Below are 18,438 nucleotides of genomic sequence, written 5' to 3'. Positions count from 1 at the left end.
CTCAACCAATATTATAACAAAACTAGCTAGTAGTAAATTGTTCATTACGAGAATTTAATTGATGAAACCAAATTATTTAAAGAGAATAAGTCTATGAAATACTGTATTTATATTTACTTTTTTTTATAGCTTATAAATCATTCCAAAAACATAGAAAAATCTCCCCAAAGACTCTCGATTGAGATTTTTTGCTGGACCGAATACCGACAATTGTTGTTTCATCATAAACATTTTTTACAAGAAATCAATTCCACAATCGATGGACGTGGTTATTTTTCTGTTTTCGATTTGGATTAGTTTAATCGAAAACTTCTTACGGAATCAAATATATATGGTTGTTAATAGGAAAAAGTTCTTGAAACTTTACAACATTTTCCGTTGGTTCGTTAGATTTGTCTCAAAACATATATATATATATATATATATATATGTAATATTTGGAAGACTTTAAGAAGCACTAATTGTAAAACGTCATACATATTTCTTTTTTTTTTTTATCAAACCGTCATACATATTTCAAGTAAGCAAAACATTATACATATTTTAACTAAGCATACAATTGTGGGCACAGGAGTGTAATTAGTGCCTGCTTTTCTGCCGCTTGTCTCTACTCAATAAGTCCAGAAATAAAGTTGAGTCACGTTTTACTTTTATATATTGGCTGTAATGTTAAGGCGATTCGTCTAATTCCATTATTTGATTCAGCTATGTCGACTTGAATTTATTTAATTATATTTAGACCCATAAAGACGACAAGTAGCTGGAATAGCTCAGTTGGTTAGAGCGTGTGGCTGTTAACCACAAGGTCGGAGGTTCGAGCCCTCCTTCTAGCGCATTTTCAGTTTTTATCTTTATTTTAAATCATATCGAACTTGAAGGGCAATTTCGTCATTTGACCTTAAACAACAGGAACCATCCATCCTTTCATCTCTCTCCTGAAAACAGAACTTTGGAACTGGAAGCACTTCTGTCGCCGCCGATAAAGTAAACGGAAAAAAGCCTTTGTCGTTTGTTATGGGTTTCCTTGTAGCCGCTATGAACTTTTCCCCTACCTTTATTGTCAAATCGAAGCATCATCAATGTCAAAGTAACATCATCTTCTTCTTCTTCTTCTTCTTCTTCTTCTTCTTCTTCTTCTTCTTCTTCTTCTTCTTCTTCTTCTTCTTCTTCTTCTTCTTCTTCTTCTTCTTCTTCTTCTTCTTCTTCTTAATTCTCATCTCTGTTTCTGTGATATTTAGTTTCGAATTGTTGAGGCAAACAGGTCTTGTAACCGAATCAAAATTGATTTCAATATTTCTAAGAGTGTACAAGTTTTTTTTTTTTTTTTTGAACAGATGAAAAGCTTCAGGGGAGATGTCATAGCCAATCATCATCTTTGTTTGATCGTCGTGGTTTCTTGAACTGTGTTGGTGTTTCTTCGCTTGTAGCCACACTTGAGTTTTCTGGATTACAAGCTCAGGCCGCCGCAGAGGATAAAGTAGAAGAAGGAGAAGGAGTTGTTGTTAGTGCTTTCAAGACTTTGTTTGATCCTAACGAGAAAACAAAGTCTGGCAAAGAGTTACCAAAAGCTTACTTGAAATCTGCAAGAGAGGTTGTGAAGACGATGAGAGAGTCATTGAAAGAGAACCCTAAAGACAATGCTAAGTTCAGAAGAAGCGCTGATGCAGCTAAAGAATCCATTCGCGATTATTTGAGCAATTGGAGAGGACAAAACTCTGTTTCTGGAGAAGTAACTAATGTTCTTATTTTTTTCTTTCTCTTTTCTCCCATCTTTTTGATGAATTGTATAGTAATTGATTGATCCAATTTGATGTGTTTCAGGAATCATACGCGGAGCTGGAGAATGTAATCCGAGCTTTGGCTAAGTTTTACTCAAAGGCAGGTCCTTCTGCACCACTTCCTGATGAGGTTAAGACTGAGATTTTGGATGATCTTGATAAGGCTGAAGAGTTTTTGTAACAGTCGCATCCTTTTTGATAGTTTTGCTGTAGTTTTGTTATTGAAACTTCAAAGTTGAAAGCAAAAGAAGAAGAAGATCTGTGAGATATATAAGAGCTCTGATATCTTAAAACTAGAATGACCCGAATTTTACATAATTAGAACGTTACAGAATACAATGTTGTGAATAATAAATACAAGTAACGACAGCAACAACAGGACTCTTTCCACACTAATCCAAGCTAAATATGAGAGATCACTCAGCCTTTAAGATATTGTGATTCCACCGTTTTAACACAAGCTTATCCTTATTATATAGTATCCACTTGCCGAGCTCAAAGGGAAAGGATATATCTTCATCACAGACCTCCTATGAAACTGAATCCTGATGGATGTAGGATGCACCTTCAAAGTTATGACCATCAATATGTCCGAACAAATCCAGGGAGATATTATACCTCCTCCAGGAGAACAGCTCAGATTCATCTTCAGTAAACAATTTTTCTCAGCCAACGGTCTTCTCTTCTCACAAAAGAAACCCATCCGCAAATGCATTGTCCTTCGATTCAGCCAACTCGGCACAAGGTCCAACTATGTTATTGTCTTTACATGAAGGAACTCCATCTAAATTCGAAGAGTTTTGTTCACTTTTGGCTTCTTGAGTGATTGAGCTCAAATCTGATGATACTCTACCAGAAATAGATGTAGAGAGATTGCTTTCACCCTGATATTTGGCTGATTCTTGTTGGATTTCCTGAGAATGTAAACCAGCATCAGCTTGGACATTCACATCCGTAAGGCGGTCTTCACATGATGATCCTGTATCTTCACATATATGACCGGCTACGGGCTTAGTGGCAGACTTTAGTATAATCTGACCAGGAGAAGAGCTAATGCCAAATTCTTCACCAGACAAGCTTTTCCTCAACTCATCATCTGGCTTGGGAATTGTGTCCATGGCTGTTTCAACTGATATGGGAATGTTCGCTTCATCTGAAACAAGAATATTCTTGTAGCAGTTTGAAGCATCAGCGATCAATTCATCACCCTCAACGGAGGATGGACCAATTTCAACACATGAGGCAAATTCTGATTTCTTTTCTGTCTCAATCTCTGATTTTCTGGTATCACCTGTAGCTGCAGCGATAACGTTTTCTTCATGGAGCAGCGGTTTCTGTAACATGTCTATTCCAGGGAATACCAATGCGTTCAGATACCTCATCTCTTTTCTAACTGAATCATCAAGAGGACTGAATCCAAAGTTACCAGTCCATGCATGCAAGAAGTCTGGAATGGCAGGAATAACCATTTTCTCAACCTTGAGAGAACGCATAGCCTTTTAAAACAAGATAAACAAAAAGTTAATTTTTTTTTTGAAAAAGCACCTTTAAGCATCTGGTCCCCACCAACAATGATATGTTGATATATAGTTCAACGAGCTTACCAATTCAATTGCATCGAAAAGGCGACGACACATCCCTTGACGCCTATATATATGCCTGGTTCCAATAAATGGCATCTCCGCTAATTGCATACCATGAAACCTAACATGGAAAGAAAACACTCAAGTACTTAAAATGTATGATCATGTGCAATCACTTGCATCTAAATGTTTTTCTAAATCACAGCTAGTTTAAGGCCTCCTCGTCCTATCAGCAACCAATTTGAAAAGGCAGAAGACAGACAATTAGAGAACCAGAGAACTCAGAGTAATAGCAACGAGGGTGATAAATAAAAATTCAATACAAATAAACAACTTTCAGTTGTTCAAGGACTAAGGGGGGAAGGAAAGTGCAAGAGTTACAAAAGTATCCCACTAGTGACAATTGGTTTCCAATGAGTTTCTGACAAAGCTAGATAAGAAGCCACTCTTATTGAAAAATGTTGACTAAGATGATGGAAGATACCTGAGAGATGCCGCTGATATAATTTCGTCTCCTCTCTCTAGGATAGCGGTGAAGAAGCCAGTATAATTTATACGGTTGAAATTGGATCTGCATACAGAAGGCCGTCAACACATAGAACCAAGTATAGGCAGTAAAGAGCAACCCAATTTATAGGCGGTTAAAGTTCCATGCAAGTGCATCTAATAAAAAAGTTGCAAACAAACGTACAACAAAGACCAAACTAATAGTAACAATAACGTATCAAACTTGATAAGACACAAACAGCAGCTTTACTTCAGTACATCTACAAACGACACATTGACAAGTTTACATTGATTAAAGCTGACATGTTGTTCTCTGACTCTCAACTCATACTAGATACCAAATTCAATTCACTTTCAGGATAATCAGTTATCCTCTTCCATGCTTGTATAAACTCCATATCAAATGGAGTTGAAGAGATTATACTATTTTTAGCATGAATATAAAAGAAAACTAAAACACAACTTACCCACAATTATAAAGAACATTGCGAATCAGATTTACCCCACTCCGTCTGTCAATTATGGGCAAAAAGCATTCATCCATGATAGCCATCCCAACAGCTAGCTTTGAATTATGTTCGATCCTTTGTGCCGACAATTGAGAGTTTGTATTTGAATCAGTTTCCACCCTATGTATAAGAGACCATGAGTAGCCGCCTTCTATTTCATTTTTGACACCAAGATACTTCTGTAACTTTTCGAAGAGCTGTAAAAGATGATGAAAGTACTGTTAAGATATGGCTATACGAAGAGAAAAGGGACCGATGGAGATTGTTGAGCAAATAGATTAAAAAGGCTCTAACAATCGTATAAATACAGAAATTGCAAATTCTCACTCGATAAACAGATTATATAAAAAGGAACACCAATAGAATTAGCTTTAACTGATGCTATTACACATACAAGAGTTTTGTACGATGCACAAGCAATATAACAAAACGTGAAAATGAGGTTTAAGAAGAATAACATGATACTTTATTGAGTATCGCACATGAGGCTAATAAGTCATAACCTTTTCCTATGACATTTAAATGTCCATAATCATCCTCTACTCTAAGAAGAAAACGGACCCAAAAAGTAAGAGAACAAATTACTGAGGAAAGTAGAGAAGTCAATACCTCTAAGCAATTAGGCCCACAAAACGAAGAAGCTGAACCAAAAGACTGAACCCTGTTGGCTTCCACCTGACTCATGCACGATTGGTGATCTACAAAAGGGGTAATAAAAATTTAAGTGAGATCATCATTCTTACCAATATAAGTTCATCTCAAGTTAAATCAACCTAAAAAAAAAAAGAAATATCTCACATTTTCTCTCACACATGCTGCAGGAAAGTAATGAAAAAAGATTCCCGTCCTCGCCACCAGAATCCACAGCTTTACCACAAAATTTGCATGTGCAATTTGGACAATGCCAATCACCCGGAGGAAGCACCTACAATCAAAGCATGATACAAGTACGTGAATATAAACAAGAAAAAATGAGAACAGATAAGAAAGTTAATTTCGAAACCAAATAACAGAAAGAAAATTTAGAAAGGTCAAAACAGGTAAGAATTTGCTTAATTCATACCTGCATACCTAGGCAGCTTTGATGGTATGTTGATGGACAACTATCACAGCAAATCAAATCTCCACCATCTCCACAGATACCACAAGCATCATCATTTGGATCATCCCCGTCAGTGTCCACTTGATGGAGACCAAGATTCGTAGCATCTTTTTGCATATTCCACGCCCTGAGTTGGCATTGAAGAAGAGAAGTGCCAGACTCCAGATAAATATTTTGGAAAGGCTGACATAACTTGCTCCCGGCATGAATCTCAAAGCTGGAAACTGTGAGGATTTTACTGCAGCAAACACAATGAATCCCCTCTCTTGTTATCCATCCCTCCAGCATCACCTTTGCACCTCGACGCTTCATGTACTGGACCTTTTGTCTTAGTTGGACAACTCCAGTATCAATCAACCAAGAGAGCAATGTCCTTTTGCCGGAGTATGGATTGAACCCGTCAATAGTTGGATTCTTTTTATCCTTAGAACTACGCACCAACAGAGTACATCTTCCAATTTTTTTGCTTTTTCGTCCATGTAGATAATGTGAATCTGATCCAGAGGATAGCCTTGCATTATTATAATATAATGACCTTTTACTTTTCGTGTGTAAATCATCCCAACCGGTTCCATTTCTTCCTTTTTTTATTGATTTCCCACCCAGCTTTATGGATGAACGTATCCTCTCTTCAGGGATATCAGTGAAGGCTCCTCCATCACTTTCGTTTTGACTATCATTTTGACTATCACTACCACTGGAATTTTTTTTCCATTGCTTTATCATCTCAATCCGGGTCTTCTTTGCCTTCCTTGCTAACTTGTTCACAATATCCTCCGATACTGAAGCAACTGCAGCAGTATCTTTCCTAGGCCTGGCATCAATTTCCTCGTCTTTTAACTGCTTCCGAAGTGCATCATATGCTTTAATTATTGACCAATATGCTGTTCCTGAGGGGTTTACATATACAGCATCCAGATAACTTTGATTCCTCCTCGGTTTATAGTCTATCGTCCATCCTGCATCAGTAAGCATTCCCTTAATTCGCTCACGTAATCTTTGCTTCTCTGTTCCACCACCACGCCTTCCTCTTCTTTCTTCTCTCGCACCAGGTTTCACCGGTTCAAGAAAGGTTGATTTTGATTTGGTATTGATCTCCTTTTTCGGTTGACTACACTCTGATTTCCTCCTTTTAGATTTTCTCGACATATCGCTCTCTTCTGACTCTGAATCATTGTCTACATTATTTGATTTCCTAAAGGTTGGTTTTACTAGAACATCCTCACGCTTTTGTGCCTTCCTAGAGTAGGGCGGTCTCTCATATGTATCTGCGTCCTGGTGATTGACTAAAGCAGCAAGGGTGCTTGTCATATTGTTGACCTTCACCTTCAGAACACCGTTTCTCCCTTGCAGCCGAACCCTCATTGGTTCATCAGAATCAGATTCACTACTCGAATCATCCTCCTGTGACTGTGAGTTCATACTACCGGTGCCATTTAAAAATGTGTTTCTCCTCCTATCAAATACACCGCCCCTGCCTGATCCAGATCTTCCCATGCTACTAGTATCAGCCCTTCTGGGTGCAAAAGGGCCATTATCAAAGCGTTTTCTCATCAAATTGGCACTATCAAAGCCATCATATTCATCAAACTCGAATACATCTAACTTGTTCATCTTCATCAAACTCCCTGACGCCTCGTTGTTCCTCCTCCTAACATACACATTACGATCATGCTCAGCCTTGTCCCTCTTCGGAGCAGACTTCTCTTTCGCTGCAAGGGTTTTGGAGTCAACGCCGCCGCTTCTACGTGGAGGTGGCTTCATAAACTCATCACTTGATTCGGAATCACTAACAAGCATTCTGGATCTCTTCATCTGCCGAGTTCCAGTAGAAGAAGACACAGTCCTACCAACCCCATCCTTCAAGATCCGAGGAGTATTCGCAGCAATCCGTGAGCGCTCACCAGAAGCACCACCCCGTTCCATTAAACGATCACTAAACAAAATCAAAGTAAGGACCTTTGAATCCTAATCCCCGTTAAAATCCGAGACCGAATCAATAATGAAATACCTAAATCGATAAAATCGTTACTCGATTAACATCAAAACGCGCCCTAAATCTCCGGATCCGGGGGTATGAGAAACAAGACGAGCCCCGATCCTACCGATTTTTTTTTTTTTTATATATATTCAAGATATGAAAATGGAAGTTATCGATGATGAATCTTTTGGGGATCGATGTAACGAGCTTGTAAGCTTAAAGGTTCCACTGTCGCCGGTTTCCTCGGCGGCCGACAATGTAACTCCGCCGCTAGAGAGAGGAAGGAAAGGGGGAAGAGAGAGAGAGAAAGAGAAAGAGGCGCAACGGAGCGGTACAAAAAAAGATGAGGAAACCAAAACGGAACTTTTTTTTTTTTTTTTCCATTCGGATTTATTTATAGTTAATCCACCGTTATTGAAATCGCACCCTATACTTGTTGATTTGATAATTAGACCCCAGTGTAGTTTTGAAATCGATATCTCGATTAAGCGATTAGATAACACAAAATCGGTTTAGTTAAGGCTCTTTAACAAAACCCAGGTGCCACGAGTTCAGTTCGACTATTATTATTACAGTACTTCCGAATCAGGCAAATAATTTATCGGAAAAATAATAAGCTTATGGGCCGAAGAAGTATAGTGTCAAAGCCCATTAGGATAGGGGTTTTTATAATTAAAATATCTATCGCTAAAGAAAACATGGATATGTATATTATTGATAACATGTTCATAGCGAAAACAACATGAAGATTTAAATCAAACTATATTGATGAAAATATTGATTTCGATACGTTTTATAATCCCTTCTCTATTTTTTTTTTCCTTTTCCTGAAAGTTTAATGATGAATAATGATCTATTTCGAGTCCTTTCATTGCGGTTTTTCTATGGTTAGAAACTTAGAATATATATGATGTGCGATGAGATGAGTCACGGATATATATATAGTAGTGCTCGGAATTCTTATTTATTGGCATAAGAATTAAAATATATATAACAATATTTATAAGCATAGATATGTTTGATCAGAGAGATATAAAAATGTGGAATGATGAAAAAATTCAAACGGTAATCTAACGCCACTAACTCAGAAATTATCATTGTCTCTTGTCACTGCCCAATTTCAAAATTTGAAATGAGAGATGAGAACCATAAAAAAGGCAAGAAAGAGAGGACGATGAAATCGAGCTTGGTAGGAGAGGTTTGGTAAAAGATGAAAGAAATGTGTGTAGTAAGAATACGAAGAAGTAATAAGAGACTTTGGGATGGAGGGGGGCTCACGTGAGTTGTTGTTGACATATTGGCGTCAGAGCAACAAAATTATAGTATTACAAAAAGACGTTAAGTCAATTATTACTGTAATAATAATGTCACCACTGTTTCTCAATCTATTACTACTACTCTATATATGTTGTCAATTTCTTCTCAGAAGAATAGAAGATAATCAGTAATCAGGAATATTTGTCGGTCTTCGTTTCGTGATGAAAACAAACACAGTCTATTTCCAAGACATTGATTTGTTTGTATGTCGATTAGTAACGTTAAATTCTGAATCATGTTTACTCTTATATATTCTTGGGTTTTTTGGGTAAGTTTTTGTAACATCTTATTGTCGCTTATTTTTGTTTTGTACATCATCACTAATTCATTATCATAAGAAATGTTATACTGCATATATTAATCTTATGAGTTGGATATTGTTATTTTCTTTAGTATTAAGAGAAGAAAGGTAATTACGTATTAGTTGTTCGCCTCATAGAAATATTTGTTAAAAATTTGTTTTGCCAATAAAGCTTTATTCAACTAAACCTTTAAACAAATCACCGAGTGAAGTTCAAGACCAAATGATCTGGAATAAATAATTTTTGGGGTAAATGATATAGTTTGTATATGGATGAAATCAATATCTACTTATATCTAAGATGAAAATAGATCAGAACGATTTGTCAACTATATATTTGAATTAAAGGGCGTCGTTTAATGATACAATCAAGTTTAAGTTATGATTTAAAATTTTGAGTGTGCTATAAATGAACCAACAAAACATAATCATAGTGACTTTTCATGCGATTAATAATGAAAACTTTGAACTTAACTCAAAGTCGTCTCATTATATATATATTACTAAAATAAATTAGTCCCGTCCCATAAAATATTTTATTAGTTTTCTTCCAAAAACATACGTAGATTCAAGCAGAAGAGACATCAAAGATTCACAGGATTCACTTATAATAATAAAACTAAATAAGTACGAATACAAATTTATGTATAAGTAACTGATTATAGTTTTCTATTAGATAGACAGTCTAATTATCCCATTCAACTATTTCTTCACGTGCTTTTTCTTCTTTTCCTCCAGCTTTTTATCTCTGCATGCTTTTGTTTTTTATTGGTTTTTCAAATTGAAATAAGTATGTTTTGTATTTTTAGAAATATTTGTTGGAAAAAAAACCGGAATATGTGTGTTGTGAAAGCACGGAAGATATTTGTTCAGAGAATAAAAACGATTGACAGATGGTGCGAATGTGACCAAATTGACATTAGAGCGTTGCCACGATATTACATTTACTTATCCATCATCATTCATACATTTGATGTCAAAAAAAGAAAATCTATCATGCCAAAATTGATATCTGGTTAAAGGAGTGTGATGTGCTATGGTATCAATCAGATATATTGTATGTAAAACTTCTTGTGGCCGATATAGAAAAAGAAAAAAAGAAAAAAACACACACACACACACAAGCTGCCAATACATTCTACTTGAAGGTACACTGTAATTTGATACGAATATTTGATTCGTTGCTGTTGGCTGTCAAAGACTGAGTCTTTTGATATGTATATGTCGTTTCCACTTCCTATATAATGAAATCCTTTCTATCTTATCAAATACTATCGGGACTAAACTTTAAAGTTAGACGACGGTATATTTATCATTATTCTGTCTCTAGAGGATCGTACATGGGACATGCTATATCCTATTTCACACATTCACATAATAATTTACATTGGTCTATCGCCGATGACAATTTATTCTTCTGTAGAGCCAATCCCAAACAGTGCAAAGAGATTATCGATATAATTCGCTTTTATGGCGAGACGTTCGAACAAGAAATCAACTTCTTCAAATCTTTCATCATGTTGGGAACTGAGGTCCCATCCCATACACGTCAAGAGATCAAATCTATTGTTGGGATATCACAAGAAAGAGGAATGGGTATATACTTAGGACTACCTGAGAAGATTCATGGATCAAAGGCACAAGTCTTTGCATTTGTGAGGGATCGACTCCACAAGAGGGTTAACTTATGGACCTCAAAATCTCTATCAAAATGGGGCAAGGAAGTCCTGATAAAATCAGTGGCACAAGCAATTCCGACATATGTATGTCGTGTTTTCTCTTACCAAAAGCTATATGCTCAAAACTAACTAGTGCGATTGCCGATTTCTGGTGGAGTAATAAAGCGGATAGCAAATGATTACATTGGATCTCCTGGGAGCAAATGTGTACACAGCTTTCGGAGGGCGGACTAGGTTTTCGGACACTAGAAGAATTTAATCTTGCACTTTTGGCAAAGTAGCTTTGGAGGTTGTTGAGATACCCAGATTCCTTCCTTTGTCGAGTTCTTAAGGGGAGATATTTTCGATGTTGTAGTCCCCTAGAGGTACAAGTATCTAACCGACCTTCGTATGGTTGGATAAGCATGTTAGCGGCTAAGCATGTTCTCTCCTACGGGATCCGTAAGACCATAAGCTCGGGATTTAATACGTGTATCTGGACTGAACCATGGATCCCTAATACGCCAGCACGGCCACCACAAGGTTTAACTAGTGAGAAAGACCCCCTGCTTTGTGTCAATACCCTTATTGACTTCAGTACAAAAAAATGGAAACTGGAACGTCTTCAGGAACTCTTTCCCCCGAAAGAAATTACCCTAATCTTGGGAATCAAGCCGAGTTTAAAAGCCTCGAGAGATGGATATTCTTGGACTCTGAAAAAGTCTGGAAATTACACAGTTAAGTCTGGCTATGAAGCCGCAAGGGCTATCTCTCGCCCTGTCTACGACCTCCCTTTTCAGGGGCCTAGTGTTACGACACTGAAGGCGCAAGCATGGAAGCTGAAAACATCACGAAAGCTGAAGCATTTTGTTTGGCAATGTGTGACTGGGTGCGTGGCAACATGTCAACGCCTGCATTATCGCCATATTGGTAGAGATAAAGATTGCCCTAGATGTGGAGCAGAGGAGGAATCCATAAATCATATGCTATTTGAATGCCCACCAGCTCGCCAAGTGTGGGCTTTGTCGACAATTCCTTCCCATCCTATGGTGTTTCCTTCCTCATCCCTATATAGTAATCTCGATTATCTATATGGGTGTGGTAGAGATTTTGGTGCATTAGACCAGAATTTGAGAATATTCCCTTGGGTGATGTGGTACATTTGGAAGGCAAGAAACAAATTTTTTTTTGAAAATATCTCTGAGCCTCCGCAAGATACTTTGGAGAAAGCTATCCATGAGGAAGAAGTCTGGAGAAGAGCAAACAATAGAGACACACCACCAATGGTTGTAGAAGCAGGCACATTGGTGACCCCAATCTCACAAGATTCCCTTGTATGCTTTATCGATGGATCTTGGCATACGGAGGTGGATAGGAGTGGACACGGCTGGATTGCGTCTATTGGCGATAGAATCATGCACATGGGACTAAAAGGATCGCGTAGAAGCCTATCTCCTTTACATGCATAGCTAGACACCCTTGTTTGGGCTATAGAGTGCTTATTGGCCTTAAACTTGGATAGGGTTCTTTTTGCTACGGATTGCTCAGATCTCCTAACGATGACATCTAATATTGAAGATTGGCCGACCTTTTCATCAGGATTGAAGAACTTCTCTCATTTCAGAAATAGATTTGCTAGTTTTAGTATTAGATTTGTTCCTCGTGAGGCTAATTTCCATGCTGATAAACTTGCGAAATGTGCAAGAGCACGAGGTGTTTGTTTTTCCCATGTAAGCTCGTCGGTACCTAATTGGCTCTCTCTCGAAGAGAGTCAGCTCCGATAACTTAATATATGAAGTTTGCTTGTCAAAAAAAGAAATTTACACTGGTCTAATGATCGCGCTACCCCTATTCACAAAAACAACAACCAAATTTTCAAACTTAGACTGTCAATTGTCTACCTGTTCTACCTAGCTAGTTCATTGTCAAATATATCACAACTTTTTCAAAACAAAGTTTTAGTGAGATCATATAAATTTGAACGTTTTACTAGAGCTATATATATTTAATACATTGATGGTATCTTCATAAGATCGAAGGAGAACAATACGTAATAAGTTGATTTCTATGGTGTTTAAATTTCGAATCTGATCTAAAGCAAAAGGTTAATGATCTGTATATATAGTACTACAACCAATGATATGATCTAGTTGTAACTCTTAAACTATTAACTCACAAATGTACGTTGAAATGTCGTGATTATGGTCGGGTTTCAAGATTATTAGTTTTATTTTTCTTATATTATCACAGCTTATCACAGCTTTATAAAAAAGGAAAAAATTAATGGTTTATTGTAATAAAGAATGAAAAACCAAGTCGTCTTGTTTAGTGGTAAAGGAAGACAAGTTCCGCTACCTGGGTTCTCGTAATATTAACCATAGAGTTTCAAAATTTAACATGATTTTTCTGGAGATTAATCTTGAAAAAAAAATAAGTTATCAAAAATCATAACCAACCCTATTACTAATTGGAGCTTTGCAGCTTACTTTAAAGGGGTTATTAATGAACTTTAATTGGTCCGATGCTTGCTTTTTGCTTCTTTTGTCGTTGTTTGTTGTATTCTTTAGAAGTGGTAAAGCAATCGCATTTAATATCTTTAAGACTACATATTTAGTCAATTGTAATGTTAAATACTCCGGTCCGGTATTTACTACCCCCGGGGACAAAAGGGCTGTGAATTAAATCCGATACGTAGCACGAGAGATCATCTGCCCAATCAACCTATTTATTGACCCTTTCATGTTTCCTCTTTCAAAGTCTGTCACGTATATGTTATGTATACAGCTTGTGTCTGCATGTGTGTAATTAAGATATATCAAAGGGAAAATATTTTGTTCGTTTCTTCCCGTTTTTTAGACAATGAGATGCTTTTGTTTTAAAATTTAATTACATCTATATACCATGCTATTTTAACGTAAATGGTATTCTTTCGTATGGGAATAACGTGTATCTGAAACAAAATTAAACGTAAGATACAATGTTGTTATTTCACACCCAACGAAAAAAAACGCTTAGTATTATAGAAACCACAAGAAACAAATTCGACTAGTTCTGATTTGACATGCTTTGTTTTAAAATCCAAGAGTAATACGTTTGTTGTAAACTTGAATTAGATGTTTGATTATAAAAATAATAGTTTGTTTGTTGTAGTAGACGTCAAAATATGAAAAAATAATATGTTCGTTGTACCAGCAGCAGCTGCTAAAATAGCTAATAAGATTCATAATATTCAAAAGAGATAAAAAGAGAGCAAGAGAGAGATTGATGTGATCAAAATTAGTGCTTTAAAAAACTATTGAAAGTTCAACGAGTTTTAATTATAAAGTCGAATCCTTGTAATAATTTCTGTTCCAACGGGCAAAGCTGCCTCTCTATGTTCTTAGTATAACACTTGACGCCGTTTGACCTTTTTTTCCTTTTCCTTTTATATGTTTATTTCATTTATTTTTTAAAAAATATATATTTACGAGAAAATAAGATTTTTTAATTAATTGAAAACATCTGATTATGACAAAATTTAAATTTCCGTAATGATAAATTTTTCAAGAGTAGTGTAACCTTATTTATTATTTAATATATATATTATATCAATAATATTTTCCAACTCTTTATTATTCGTTTTTTTTTGAGTCGGATCATTTACTGTTGAGAAAAGATAAAACTTAAAAATTGCTAGTTTGATTAGTATAAATAAAATAATGTCGGCATGACGACCTTTTTGACCTGGACATATGTGCTTTGCGTAGTCTTAACGGCGTCAGCTGCCGTTATCTCATTCCCAAAATATATACAAGGGGGGAATCTCTTTCTCTCTCTCTGTGTATCCCTCACCATTGAATTAATCACACTTCACATTTTTTTCAAAATCTCTTTTTCCCTCTCTCTCTCTCTTTCTTTCTTTCTATCTCACTTTCTCGCTTGAATAACAAGCTTGGTATATTTGTTACAACGGCCTGATTAAGCAATCTCTTTTGTTTTTTTACACAATAAAAAGAAGTAACAAAGGGAAACATCTTTGGCGTGTTTTGATATCTCGAAAAATGGGGAAAAAAGAGATGAAGGATCCTCATCATTCATCAGCTACAGCAGTAGAGAACGACGACAAAGTCGAAGCTGTTCTTCATCTCCTTCGTAAACATTCTCCTCTCACTCTTAAACAGGTTTGGTTTTTTTTACACACTAATTAATTAATATATAGCTCAGTAATTATTTGTTACATGTTTTCAAGAAATAACATGTCGTTGGGAACTTAATTGGATTGTTAACAAAATATTGCAGGAGAAGTTCTGTAACAGAGCTTGTGTTGGTAGATTCTTGAGAATTAAAGGAGACAATGTGAAGAAAGCAGCTAAACACCTAAGGTCTTGCCTTTCATGGAGATCTTCTCTTGGCATCGGTACTCTCTCTCTCTCCCTCTCTACTCTATATTTGTTTTTGTATATAAGTTTTGGACGTATATGTATATGGATAAACGTATATTTGCAGTCTTTCCATACGGAACACGCGTACGTTACATCTTTAGAGGTAGACAGCTTTATTTTGTAAAACGGTCTAACATTTTTAAAATAATGAAAACGAGAGGATGAAAACATAAAGCTTAAAGTAAGCATGTAGTGTGTTGTGTGTGTGTATAGATAATAGATTTGGTTAGCTAGTAGTAGTGGTTATTGTATTTTTTTTTTCTAGTGTAGTCAGTGTTAGTGTAATTTTAGAAGAAGAAAAAAAACAGACGTTTCGTTGCTTGCTTTTTCTTGGGTTTTGATGTGTCCCATGTTTGAACATCGAGCGTTAAAGTGAATATCCACTCATTATGACACCCACTTATTTTTAACCTCTTCTATTTAATTTTTCAAGATTCTGTTTTTCCTTTTTCCTTTTTTCAATTTTTTTTTGTTTTATCTTTATTAATATATATGTAATAATTACAGAGAGCTTGATCGCCGACGAGTTCACGGCGGAGCTTGCTGAAGGTCTTGCCTACGTCGCTGGTCTTGATGACGAGTGCAGACCCGTTTTGGTAACTTAATAATATATGTTTCTCACTTTTGACGAACTTGTTATTTAATTCATTTCATAAACAAAAACCTAATTGAATACCTAAATTATCACCTCTTAGGTTTTCCGCATTAAACAAGATTATCAGAAGCTACATACGCAGAAACAGTAAGTATAAATTATCTATATCATATTTTAAAACATCAAAACGTTGTCACAAACTTAATTTATACTTCCTTTTAATTTTCGTAGGTTGACTCGTTTGGTAGTATTTACATTAGAGGTGGCTATCTCAACCATGTCCAGAAACGTCGAACAATTTGTCATCCTTTTCGATGCTAGTAAGTTCTCTCCCTCTCTCTCTCGTTTTCCATGTTTAATAGGAAAAAAGGTTTCAAAATAAAGGTAAAAAAAAAAAGTGAAATAAAAGATTCAAAAAATGGTAACTATTTGACTTTGTCTTCTTTATCCTCAATGGAAATATTGTCACGGTTAACGAATAAACGTAAATGTGTTTTTTTCTTCACAAACAAATAAAAATAAAACACGAGTTGGAAAAAAAAAAAAAAAAAAATAGGGAACCGGAACATGTCGGTACTCCGGCAGGAAAGTGGGAGAGGTAACGATCAGAAAAAGTCCGTAGTGTCCCTGTAGAGTCACGGTCACACTCTCAATTATTGAGGTTATTTTTGGCATTTACTTATGTTCCAGTTGCAGCAGTACTTGCTTCTCCACTACTCTCTGATTTGTACTCTTTAGCTTTTCATTAAATGTTCCTCTTTTGATCCTCTGCTACTCCTCAGTACACCTTCCTTTTTATCTTTTTTTTTTTAAAGCTACAACATTTGTTTTCATATGCATTTTTCTAAAAATATTGTCAACTGTAGTCTTTTATAAGTTTATAACCAACATATTTTATTTATTCGTTACACTCATAAACGATTCGCTAATGTTTCTTTCATGTTTTGAAACCGCAGGCTTCTTCAAATCAGCATCAGCTTTCATGAACATACTTGTGACTACACTCAAAATAGTCGCAGAGTATTATCCTTGTCGCCTTTACAAAACCTTTGTCATCGATCCTCCTTCTCTTTTCTCTTACCTTTGGAAGGTACGTAACCTATTCACATTGATTGATACACAATTCGAATGTAGTTATGCTTATTAAGTCAAAGTGTTAGTTCACCTATCTAAAACGTAACTTGATATACTATATATTTATCAAGTTTAAGTCAAAGATACTAATCGTCTATGGTCACGTGTAGGGTATACGCACATTCGTTGATCTTTCAACGGCCACGATGATAGTATCGATGCAAGATTTCCAAGACTCGTTTGACTACGACGACTTCTCGTCATCTTACCCATCACGAGTCTCCTCCCTCCGATTCGACACGTCATCACTCAAATCAACGGACAAGATCGGTTCTTGCGCATCCTCTAGGTTCGCTTTCACCGTATCTCGCGACGGTCTCGACACGGTCAAACCGTGGTGCCTCACGTTGACCGACACGTCATCATCCAAACTAGGACACAACACGAGCGCGTACATCTCACCTCTCAACGCGCGTTCTTTCTCATTCGCGTCGCCGGCGGCTAGGAGCGAGCCCTTCGGTGGTCCGAGGAGGAGCTTCTTCGCTTCAACGCCGATGCCAGCTAGGACCACCGATCGTCACTCCATCGGAACACTGCGTGACCCGCGGATACCACGACCGTCGTTCTTCCAGTCTCCGGCGGTTTTCTTCCGGCGAGAATCACACGTCAGCAAAAGTGAGAAGCCTAGAGATACGTTCGTTCAGTTCCTCAAGTTTTATCGTAGACCGTACGATGAGATGACTTATAGGTCAAAGATGAGGCCACCACTCGGTGGACTCGTCTCCATTGTTTCAACTCAGATCAGACGCCGCCACGTGTCTTTATCTCAACGGTTCTAATTCATCAAAACACACTATCCAAATCCACCTATTCAAAGTAGTATATAACTTTTGCCGTGAATGTTTTTTTTTTTTTTTTTTTCAATCATCTTTTATTTTAGTTCTTCAAGTGTATTTTTCTAATAATATTTATCAATTGTTTATTTTATCAGCATTTTTCTATATGGCTTCGATTTCATTTTTTTCAGTTATTATCTAAGTTGTCCAAAGTAAAAATTTCGTGCCGTTTGAATTTTGAATGCTTTGTGTCAAGGTTATTATTATTATTCGATCTTTAAACATTTTTGTAGCTTTGTAATAGATGATGATTTGTATTAATTATTACATGGGCACATTTCGGGATAAGCATGCCCCAAAAAAATTAAAGTCTTCGCTTTGGGTAAATCTTAATTTGAAAAGTAAAAAAAAAGAGAAGACAACGTGGTCGTGACGGAGAAAGACTCATTGGGAGAATTCAAATGAGAACATGCGATGTTGCTGTTGTTTCTTTATTTGTTAGAGGAGATTACAAGTACCTCTCTACATGTGACCCCATTATTTCCTAATCATAAAAATATAAAGCAAACCGTTGACAAAACAGTTGTTGGCGCAATAGAAAGAAGTAGAAATTTTAAAACTTCTTATAGTAGTTAAAAAACGGAAAGACAGTGTAAAACAGTAAACTTTTCTTCATTTCAAGTTTTCTAATGCATTCACTCGCCTACTTCGTTATACATAGTCAGGCGTACGTGCTACGTAGTTCAATTGATGAGGATATGAGAAAGCTTTGAGCT

At 36.3% G+C, this 18,438-nt stretch overlaps 3 protein-coding genes and 1 non-coding gene across 4 annotated transcripts; 3 read left to right on the top strand and 1 right to left on the bottom strand.

Moving 5' to 3' along the window:
• The first annotated feature begins 759 nt into the window (after positions 1-759).
• On the top strand, positions 760-833 carry TRNAN-GUU (transfer RNA asparagine (anticodon GUU)). The gene has a single exon. It is a non-coding gene; the product is annotated as a tRNA-Asn (tRNA).
• Positions 834-887: 54 nt separating this feature from the next.
• Positions 888-2,047, top strand: LOC104739075 (photosystem II D1 precursor processing protein PSB27-H2, chloroplastic). The gene is made up of 3 exons (XM_010459322.3): positions 888-1,087; positions 1,335-1,729; positions 1,822-2,047. Exons 1-3 carry the CDS (start codon positions 1,015-1,017, stop codon positions 1,957-1,959), a joined length of 606 nt encoding a protein of 201 aa, XP_010457624.1. The 5' UTR covers positions 888-1,014; the 3' UTR covers positions 1,960-2,047.
• On the bottom strand, positions 2,046-7,867 carry LOC104739076 (uncharacterized). The gene is made up of 8 exons (XM_010459327.3): positions 7,491-7,867; positions 5,441-7,415; positions 5,176-5,302; positions 4,987-5,075; positions 4,336-4,574; positions 3,846-3,932; positions 3,383-3,482; positions 2,046-3,274 (listed from the first exon to the last, which is right to left on the bottom strand). The coding sequence occupies exons 2-8, from the start codon at positions 7,403-7,405 to the stop codon at positions 2,465-2,467; spliced, it is 3,417 nt and encodes a 1,138-aa protein (XP_010457629.1). The 5' UTR covers positions 7,406-7,415; positions 7,491-7,867; the 3' UTR covers positions 2,046-2,464.
• Positions 7,868-14,527: 6,660 nt separating this feature from the next.
• Positions 14,528-17,827, top strand: LOC104739074 (uncharacterized). Its single transcript, XM_087483083.1, has 7 exons — positions 14,528-14,896; positions 15,015-15,132; positions 15,665-15,753; positions 15,853-15,899; positions 15,984-16,072; positions 16,709-16,842; positions 16,997-17,827. The coding sequence occupies exons 1-7, from the start codon at positions 14,777-14,779 to the stop codon at positions 17,663-17,665; spliced, it is 1,266 nt and encodes a 421-aa protein (XP_087339209.1). The 5' UTR covers positions 14,528-14,776; the 3' UTR covers positions 17,666-17,827.
• The last annotated feature ends 611 nt before the right edge of the window (positions 17,828-18,438 follow it).

The sequence above is a fragment of the Camelina sativa genome, chromosome 14 (genome assembly GCF_030686135.1).
Source record: "Camelina sativa cultivar CO46 ecotype springtype chromosome 14, ASM3068613v1".
Lineage (NCBI taxonomy): Eukaryota > Viridiplantae > Streptophyta > Magnoliopsida > Brassicales > Brassicaceae > Camelina > Camelina sativa.
Note: the sequence above shows the minus strand (reverse complement) of the source record. Positions and strands in the feature narration are given on the sequence as shown.